General features: G+C 43.7%; 5 protein-coding genes across 5 annotated transcripts; 2 read left to right on the top strand and 3 right to left on the bottom strand.

The window, feature by feature from the left end:
• The first annotated feature begins 1,282 nt into the window (after window positions 1-1,282).
• On the top strand, window positions 1,283-2,994 carry Dnaaf3 (Dynein axonemal assembly factor 3). The gene has a single exon (XM_068288135.1). The coding sequence runs from the start codon at window positions 1,389-1,391 to the stop codon at window positions 2,916-2,918; it is 1,530 nt and encodes a 509-aa protein (XP_068144236.1). The 5' UTR covers window positions 1,283-1,388; the 3' UTR covers window positions 2,919-2,994.
• Window positions 2,939-4,389, bottom strand: rswl (roswell). The gene has a single exon (XM_068288136.1). The coding sequence runs from the start codon at window positions 4,311-4,313 to the stop codon at window positions 2,985-2,987; it is 1,329 nt and encodes a 442-aa protein (XP_068144237.1). The 5' UTR covers window positions 4,314-4,389; the 3' UTR covers window positions 2,939-2,984.
• A 54-nt stretch (window positions 4,390-4,443) lies between these two features.
• Window positions 4,444-8,102, top strand: Prp19 (pre-mRNA processing factor 19). Its single transcript, XM_068287625.1, has 3 exons — window positions 4,444-4,571; window positions 4,635-5,988; window positions 7,871-8,102. The coding sequence occupies exons 1-3, from the start codon at window positions 4,553-4,555 to the stop codon at window positions 8,013-8,015; spliced, it is 1,518 nt and encodes a 505-aa protein (XP_068143726.1). The 5' UTR covers window positions 4,444-4,552; the 3' UTR covers window positions 8,016-8,102.
• LOC137575439 (trichohyalin) lies at window positions 6,014-7,769 on the bottom strand. The gene is made up of 6 exons (XM_068288019.1): window positions 7,739-7,769; window positions 7,593-7,669; window positions 7,420-7,529; window positions 6,728-7,364; window positions 6,535-6,668; window positions 6,014-6,473 (listed from the first exon to the last, which is right to left on the bottom strand). Exons 1-6 carry the CDS (start codon window positions 7,767-7,769, stop codon window positions 6,014-6,016), a joined length of 1,449 nt encoding a protein of 482 aa, XP_068144120.1.
• A 16-nt stretch (window positions 8,103-8,118) lies between the features above and the next one.
• Lamtor2 (Late endosomal/lysosomal adaptor, MAPK and MTOR activator 2) lies at window positions 8,119-8,776 on the bottom strand. The gene is made up of 3 exons (XM_068287626.1): window positions 8,622-8,776; window positions 8,379-8,565; window positions 8,119-8,317 (listed from the first exon to the last, which is right to left on the bottom strand). The coding sequence occupies exons 1-3, from the start codon at window positions 8,687-8,689 to the stop codon at window positions 8,195-8,197; spliced, it is 378 nt and encodes a 125-aa protein (XP_068143727.1). The 5' UTR covers window positions 8,690-8,776; the 3' UTR covers window positions 8,119-8,194.
• Window positions 8,777-9,091: the final 315 nt, after the last annotated feature.

Here is a 9,091-nt window from a genome sequence, read left to right as displayed (position 1 = left end):
ACATACTAAATTTGGTGACTTTAGCTTTGTTAGTTTTTGAGAAAATCAGTTTTGTTTAATTTGCGGGGGCGGAAGTGGGCGTGGCAAAATTTTTAAATAGCCAATATCTGCGCGTCTATCAAGCTAATCTGCATACTAAATTTGATGTCTCTAGCTGTTATACTTTTTAAGAAAAACAGTTTTATGTGATTCCTGGGGGCGTAAGGGGGCGTGGCAAAAAGTTTGAACAATCAGTTTTTGCGCGCTAACTAAACGGGTATACAAAATAAATTTGATGTCTCTAGCTGTTATACTTTTTAAGAAAAATAGTTTTATGTGATTCCTGGGGGCGTAAGGGGGCGTGGCCGAAATTCCAATTAACTCTGTACGCGTGCATAATACACGAGTATACATACCAAATTTGGTGGCTCTAGCTCTTATAGTCTCCGAGATCTGCGTGTTCATACGGACGGACGGACGGACGGACGGACGGACGGACGGACGGACGGACGGACGGACGGACGGACGGACGGACAGACGGACATGGCTAGATCGACTCGGCTGTTCATCCTGATCAAGAATATATATACTTTATAGGGTCGGAGAAGCTTCCTTCTGCCTGTTACATACATTTTGGCGACTTTAATATACCATTTCACCCTATGGGTGTATGGTATAATGAAGTGACTGTTTACGTAAAAAACGCATCGGTAGTTTAGGGTGAGAACATTTTACTTGAAGAGTCGAAAAGTTTTCTTGTCTGCTACTCAATCGATTGATTTAACTACTACGTCAGCTTTATTCAATTAATTCAAGTAGTTTTAGCTTTAAATGACTCAGTTAACTCATTCGTCCCGTATAACGATTTGAATACATTCCAATCAGCAACTCAGATGCGTCAACTGAAACCACGTAAAACGCAGAGCCAGGGTAGCACGGTACGGGCTTTGAATAATGCATTATTCTCGAACAACAGCCGGCCACTTCTCGCTCCAGTTCTCTCTCCGGGGCATTTGTATTTGGCCAGTTCCCGCGCTGCAGGCCACTGATATCGAAAAGCAATTTCCGTTATGGCATCACCCAGTATAACGGCAACAGCAGCAGGAACAGACGAAGCGGAGCCTCTTTCTAATCCTCGCAGCGGATGCAAAGAAATGATGAGAATAAACGAGAGAAGAAAACAGAAAAGACTATGGTTGCTTTTCCGTTTATGCCCCCGTCACCTCGCCCCACCCTCCCAGCCACACTCAGCAACCACAGCAACTTGGAGTATTTTAGGAGCAGGTAGTAGTCCTGGCAACGGAACTCAAACGAGTCAAACAAGTCAAGTTGTTTTGAACTCAGGTAAAATTCTCTACGTTTTATTTTCTTTCATTTTCATTTACATATATTGAAGAGAATCAAAAATTATGTTTTGGGGTATCAGTACGGCTTTGGATTTATACGAAGAATACGCCAAAGCGTTCAAATTGCAAGATGACTGCGAGGTGGCTGGAGCAGGAGATACCAGCAAGGTGTCGCCAGCGGCCCTCAACATACTCATCTGCGGGGGAGCAGACGCCCGGCATGTGATAAAGACTCTGGCAAAGCGTTATACCCATCGGGTGCAGCCCAAACTAAACATCTACGTGCTCGACGGATGCGAGGAAATACTAGCCAGAAGCATGCTACTTCTGGCCATTGCCTTGGAATCGTCAGACTCGTTCAGCCTAGTGGGTCTGGTTCATTTGTTCATGGACGTTTACGGGAACTCAATGATGAGACCCACCACGCATCACTATGTGGCTGCCAAAGCTCGTACTTTGCTTAAAATGGTCACCGACGAGGAGCAACTACAGCATATAGCTCCCATGCTGAACCTGGACGGATTAAAGTACAGGGAGAAAGATGGTATGGAAATGGCTTTTAACTTCTGGCAGCCCAAGCCCATCCACTTCTATGACATCAAGAGTTACTGGGAGCAGCGTTCGCGAGCTCTGCTGGGGGGTCGCTATGACCATCGCTTAGGAGTCTGGGATTGGGATCTGAGCATGACTCTCAAAGACCGCGAAGGGCAGCAGATTTGCTCGCAAGAGTATCGATACTGGCGAGAATCAGGCATTGCATTTGTGTTTCCAGAATACGAGCTTTGCAAGCCCAATAAAACCTTTGCAGCGGGCCTGGTTAGAAATGGTCGAACTTATCTGCACCGTGGATATGTGGGCGACATTCAGACGGGACCATTTTGTGGCTTTGGTCTACGTACGTCCGAGGAGCGCATGCTCAATTCTGTTCATGGAGAGAACGACTACAGGTCTACTGATATAGTGGAACGAAATTTACTAGAACTCTTCCATGAACTGCAGACTCAAACGCCCTATAAGCATGATCCAACGCGTTCGCGTCGATATGGCTCTGTCCTCCTCCAAATGAGTCCGGTGCTCACCTACAACGAGGCCGATGATCACAACCAAGAGATTTATGATAAGCCATGGATTGAGATGCCCAACATCACGGTTCACTTCATATCGCCAATGGATATAGTCCAACTGAAGGAGGGCGCTAAACGCTGGCGCGGAGTCTTTGATATCGCCTTTGTGGCCCATAACTATATCAACTTTCTAACGAAAGAATTCTTCAATGTTCTGAAAGACCAAGCTCTCATGATCCAGGAGACAAAACTTATGACTGTGGAACGCAAGGAACATTTGAATAACTTTGAATCCAAGGCCAAGGATCTCATGAAAGAGGCCGGATTGCGTCCAAGTATCAACTATCAAGCTATCAACGGCAAAAATATGTTCTTAAAATACAAGAAATGTGTTGGTGCAGAGGAGGAATTGGAAGAAGAGGTGGTAATTGACGAGAAAAAGGTAGTAATCGACGAAAAAGAGGTAGTAGTCAATGAGGATCCGCCGGCAGCGGAATCACTTGAAATTGTGGAGCTACCTGCTAATTAAATATTTCAATCATTTTCAAATTTGTATTTCATAAATTTAGAGTTTATTTGTGATAATAAACCAGTTTTAGTTTTGATTTTGGTTTTTCTTTTGTTTACCCGTCGCCCACTTGTCCAATTGGAACTCTAATCCATCCTTGTGCTCACGTATTGGCTTTTGGTTTGGTCTAGCAAAGGCTGTCGCCTGCCGACGTTCTTGCTCAAAGCTCAGCAAATGGTCGATTCTGACATTCAATTTACTTGCTCGTGTGCCTAATGCTCGGCGATTCCGTTCCTGCTCCGTTTGTTGGTTCAAGTCGACTATCTTTCGACGCGGTACGTGCTTTAGAGCCGTGTTCCAGTCCCCAGTCTTCTTCATATCCAACATAATGTTGATCATTTGGTTGAGAGTTAGAGATTTCCCTGAGCCCGATCCCCATTGCAGGTAACGATCCAGAGGCAAGCGTGCCATACGCAATCCTAATCGCTTCGCCTTGGCCAAAGACAGGGGCTCATTGTTTACAGTGTCCACCATTGCTCCCACAATATAAATATCATCTGGATTATATTTCACTAAATCCTCTCGACAATGTGGTGTTAAGTAAACTAACTGCTCTTTCGGAAACAATTGTGTAAAACACTGAGTATGCACGTTCATTGGAAACTCAGGATTAAGCATGGTTGGTATATAGCGCTTCAAACTTTCCATGCACTTGCCTCCTAGGTCGGCATTGCAGTAATGCAGATCGAAGGGCTCGTCATTCGAACGGTTTTCGGCGAAGCTGAGCATCAACTGTTTGGCAGCATAGGAGGCTTCTCTAATGGTCATGTGCTGATCGTAGGAGCAGTCTAAAACCATTTTAGGAGCAAACTGCATGGCTCGAGTGAGGCGATTATTTTGCCAGTGATTGATGGTGGTGTCGTAGATGCGCAAAAACATCGATGTGTGGGCCAGACCGTAAATAATATGATTGTTCTCCGCACGCTCCTTACGGACTTCCACCAGCCGACGTTCTGTATCCAGGGCTCGCTGTTCCTTTTTTCGTTTTTCCGACTCTCTTTTCATTTCGATTTGCCAAAGATAGGCATAATATTTAATGCGCGACGATTTGGTGGGCAGTGTGAGGATATACTGCCAATGGTGGTCCTTGAAAAAGTCCACTGCTGGCACACGGCGACCCTCCTGATGAGCAATGTCAGCCTCAAGTTGGAGAACTTTCAGCCTCTTGTCACGTTCCTCCGTAGTTTCGCTTGAACCATACTCTGCGACAGATGCGGAAGCTGGAGTGACCTGAGAAAAGGGGTTCACATGTTTCTTTGGAGGATTTTCTCCAGTTTTCTCCGAGAGTGCAAGTCTTCGAGCTGATATGGCATTTATGTAAGTGCTGGGCCTCAATCTTAACAAGTTTTTCAACATTTTTCAGTTACCTTTTAATGGTTAAAAATTCTAAGGCTGAACAGCTGTTTGGTAATCGAATGGTGTTGCGACTCTAACGTTGAGTATCGATTGGTGGCAAATATAATAGTATCGATAAAACAGAATTTTACCGACGTTATCGACTGTACCATCGATGATTTTTTAGCTGTGCCGGTTTACCACAAAAAAAAAAACGTGTGAAAATTTGCGAAATCCAAGCTGTTAATATTTAAGACGCAATGGCTTTAGTTTGTGCACGTAAGTTATAATCTTTCCATGCCCATCAAAGTTCGACTTAGCTTATTTCTTTGCCTACTGCAGTGACAAATGAAGTGCCCGAGACGCCCGTCGTATCGCCCTACTCTGGAGCCATTTTTGAGAAGCGGGTAATTGAGAAATATTTAATGGAAAATGGCTGCGATCCCATCAGTGGAAAGGAATTGAAACCGGATGAGCTCATTGAGATCAAGACGCCGGCTGTGGTGAAGCCAAAACCTCCAAGTGCGACAAGCATACCGGCCACCCTGAAGACAATGCAGGATGAATGGGATGCCCTGATGATACATTCATTCACACAAAGACAGCAGCTACAGACGACACGTCAAGAGCTGTCCCATGCCCTATATCAGCATGATGCTGCCTGTCGTGTTATAGCGCGTCTCAACAAGGAAGTGGCTGCTGCCCGGGAAGCTTTGGCCACGCTCAAGCCACAGGCGGGTATCGTCAGTGCTCCAACGGCCATACCGCAGCCAGCTTTAGCAGCCGAGGCTGGAGGCAGTGCAACTCATCCAATGGAACAGGCTGGCATGAGTGCAGACGTGATACAAAAGCTCCAGGACAAGGCCACAGTACTAACGCAAGAGCGTAAGAAGAGAGGACGTACGGTTCCCGAGGATTTGGTGATGGCAGATCAAGTGAAAAGCTTTCTCACGGTCGCCTCCCATCCGGGACTGCATTCAGCGTCTGTGCCTGGCATTTTGGCTCTTGACATTAACAGTGCGGATCACAGCAAAATTCTGACGGGCGGCAATGACAAAAATGCCACTGTGTTTAACAAGGACACCGAACAGGTTGTGGCCATTCTTAAGGGCCACACGAAGAAGATCACGAAAGTTATATATCATCCCAATGAGGACACTGTAATTACCGGTTCGCCGGACATGAACATTCGAATCTGGCACGTGCCCACTTCCCAAACGCAGCTCCTGCTCCGTTGCCACGAAGGACCAGTGACGGGACTCTCATTGCACCCCACTGGAGACTACTTATTGTCCACCTCATCCGACAAGCATTGGGCCTTCTCGGATATTCGCACCGGTCGACTGCTGACTAAGGTCATCGACACTGCTGAAATGGGTTTGACCACAGCGCAGTTCCATCCGGACGGATTGATATTTGGAACGGGAACCAAAGATGCCCAGGTGAAGATCTGGGATCTCAAAGAGCAGAGCAATGTGGCCAATTTCCCGGGACACACAGGACCCATCTCGGCCATATCGTTCTCCGAGAACGGATACTATTTGGCCACTGCCGCAGACGATGCTTGCGTTAAGTTGTGGGATTTGCGCAAGCTCAAGAATTTCAAGACGATCCAACTAGATGATGGCTATGAAGTCAAGGATTTGTGCTTTGATCAAAGTGGTACCTACTTGGCCATTGCGGGCACCGATGTTAGGTAAGAAAGATATCATTTATTTAGATTACTTTTTGTTCTTTCGATGGTGTTTGTGTCTGTGTGCCTGTTCCTGCAGTAAGCGATGATGCTTCTTAAAGTGTTCCATCCAGTTGTGTAAGCGATTCTGCTTGACTAGAGCTCTTCGAGACATTTCCTTCTCCATGGCCAAGCGACGACGCACGCGCTGTTCCAACATTCGGAGTTGATTCGGGGCAATTGTATCCAATTTGCCCATAAGTTCCAATGCATAGGATTGTATTTTCTCCACTTTAGCCAAAGTAGTGTCCTGTTCATCCTTATACGAATCAATTTTCGTCGTGGGGAGAGGAGTTTGTAGATCTTCCATTGTACGCCACTGCTTGGATGATTTTTGCACTGGTGCTGCCACTGGTTCTTCTTTCTTCTCATTTTGCTCAGGCTGGACCTTGTTACGTATATGCTTCAAAATCACGGGAACTATACTCGCCAGCTTGATGCTCAGTTTGCTGGTGTGATTTTAGTTTTTAGGGATTAAGTAAATTTTTGAAATAATGGAAGTAAACTTACTCCTTGCAGTATCGTTGTTCATAGTCGTCCAACAGCTCGTTGGCCCTCAGTTGAAGGGCAGCTACCCGTCGTTGTAGGAACTCTGGATCCTTAAGGAACACTGTGCCCCTCACCTGACGTTCATAAGTTTTTTGCTAAAAAGCTACCAAATTAATATATAAAGGCATTAGGCAGCTGTCGAAAGGATGCTCACCGCCTTGTCTTGGAGCATGCCCACTATGTGGTTAAGTAATGCCAATTGTGTGAACCGTCGGTTGTAATTGGAAACCTTCATGCGGTTACGCTCGTAGCCTTTAATCCAGATTTCCGCATTCAAATGATGCCGCTTGGACAGATAGGGTCTCACCACGCCCTCCATGTAATCTTGAACCTGCTGCACTTGCTCCAATCCAGCTGGCTGACGTTCACTTATCTCCATGCTGACTATTTCCTTGGGCAAAATTAATCTCTTTTCCTCATCCTCTTGGTTTGCGATTTCCTCTTCGACGGTGTCATCAAAATAGCTAATCAATTTAAGTAAATACTGAAAACGACCATACACCTCCTGAACCTCCATTAAAACACGTTGATGTTCGAGTTTCACTTGACTCAGCTCCTCCGAAACTTTGTTCTCCTTCAGAGCTTTTAGTTTCTGCTGTGCTTCAAGCATTTTTTTGAATTCCTCGGCCTCCATTTTCTTTAGAGCGTCATCGGCAAACTTATGAAACTCTTCCGCCTTTTGATACAACTTGTCCTGATGCTCTTTTTCTCGCTTTCTATTGAGGAACATCTCCTGCGTGGCGTAATACATGAATCTATTTCGCGTGATTTCGCGCAAAAGCAAAATATCCCTAAAAATACTCGAATCTAGACTAAGGATTAAAAGCGTATTTCTAATGCACTCACGTTTTCATGCGGAATTTTTTGGCCAAACGCTGTAGACTGGCATCTTCTATATAATCGGGATCTATGGTAGTTACCACACATGGAGCACGGGGATTAGCTATTTCGCCACGCTATGTCAGTTAAAAAGATATATAAATATAATAAAAACATCTGCCACAATTTTGTTCACCTACCGCATTGAAATCGTCGATGACTAAATTAATGGGTTTTGGTGGTTCCGGTTCCACATGACCACGAGGACGTATGAATTCTGTGTGCATACATATGTATATGTGTAAAGATATGATTAAACTATTTATTAATTTTATTTAAAGTTTACCTTCATATTTGCGATAAACTTTTCTTTTCATTTTATGCATATTCTAAGGCAGCTCGCGCACTTGTTTATGTTAGTCACTAAGGCAAATAAATCAATAGAAAGCTAAATCTATATCTGTTTATCCGTTTCCAGGGTGTATCTATGCAAACAATGGCAGGATCTGAAGATTTTCAATGACCATACAGCTCTGGCTACGGGCGTACGATTTGGAAAACATGCTCAATATTTGGCCTCCACCAGCATGGACCGAACCCTTAAACTGTACGCTATTGAATAAGTTAAATCCATATACACATAAATAATAAGTTCACCTGTAAACTCTAATCTTGCAAAAAAAATAAAACCTCTTAAAATTTTAATCCAATTATAAACAGACAATATACATATATAATAATGGCAACTTCAGTATTGTTTATTTAATATGGTAATAGACTTATATCTAGTTAATTCTTCACATTAGGAGGCCGAAATTTGCTTTAAAGGCCTTTCCAAGTACGCGGCCAGGGACATTGCCTTCTGTTTGAGCATGCCTAAACCCACATGCTCCTTGGCAGAAAGACACAACAAAACACTGGCCACCTGGAAAAGTTTAGTACAGGAATTAATGTGCTCAAATTGTTATCCGTCTATGCAATATAACCTGCGTGATGGCTACATGTCCACATTCGCAATCAATAAGGACAAAGTTTAACCGATCCTCACGAAAGGCACTACGGCCATGCTTCTCATACGCAGCCCAAATATTACTTGCTATGGCAGCTGTAATACGTGAATCCTTATCACCATACCCGGAATAGGCAAGGAGATCTCCTTCCTGACTGAGAAGACTTTAAGCAGATAGATTGAGAAGGCAATTGATTTGAATTTTATATAAGCAACTTACAGAGTATTCTCAACCCCTCCGGTATTGGCTTGGCTAAGTACTTGAGTTAGTGCTTTGGGTTTCAACATGATTTCCAAGCTTTAATTAAAAAAAACATAAACAAAGAAATTGTCTATTACCAAAAGAAAATATGTGTATCGATATATTTTAAGCGATAAGCGGATTTCAAACGGTCACACTTCAAGGCGCCATCTGTCGTTTAAATCTCAAAACCAATTGGTGGCGGGAAAAATTATAAAATTTTAAATGGAGCAATTAAATTCAAATTACTGTCCTTTCATAAAATACAATATTCAACGTTAAATTCAAGGATGGAATCATCGAAATCCTCGGCGGAAATCTTGGAATGCATCGCATGTTTTCAATAGTTTTTACACATAGTCATCAACACTCGGGATATAAAAAGTTACTTTATTTTCAATTACTATGGAAAATAAAACTTTATTAAACTGGGATTATCTTCTTTTTAA

This window comes from Drosophila tropicalis, unplaced genomic scaffold (assembly GCF_018151085.1).
Source record: "Drosophila tropicalis isolate 14030-0801.00 unplaced genomic scaffold, ASM1815108v1 contig_573, whole genome shotgun sequence".
NCBI lineage: Eukaryota > Metazoa > Arthropoda > Insecta > Diptera > Drosophilidae > Drosophila > Drosophila tropicalis.
This window is presented reverse-complemented; position numbering and strand designations above follow the sequence as displayed.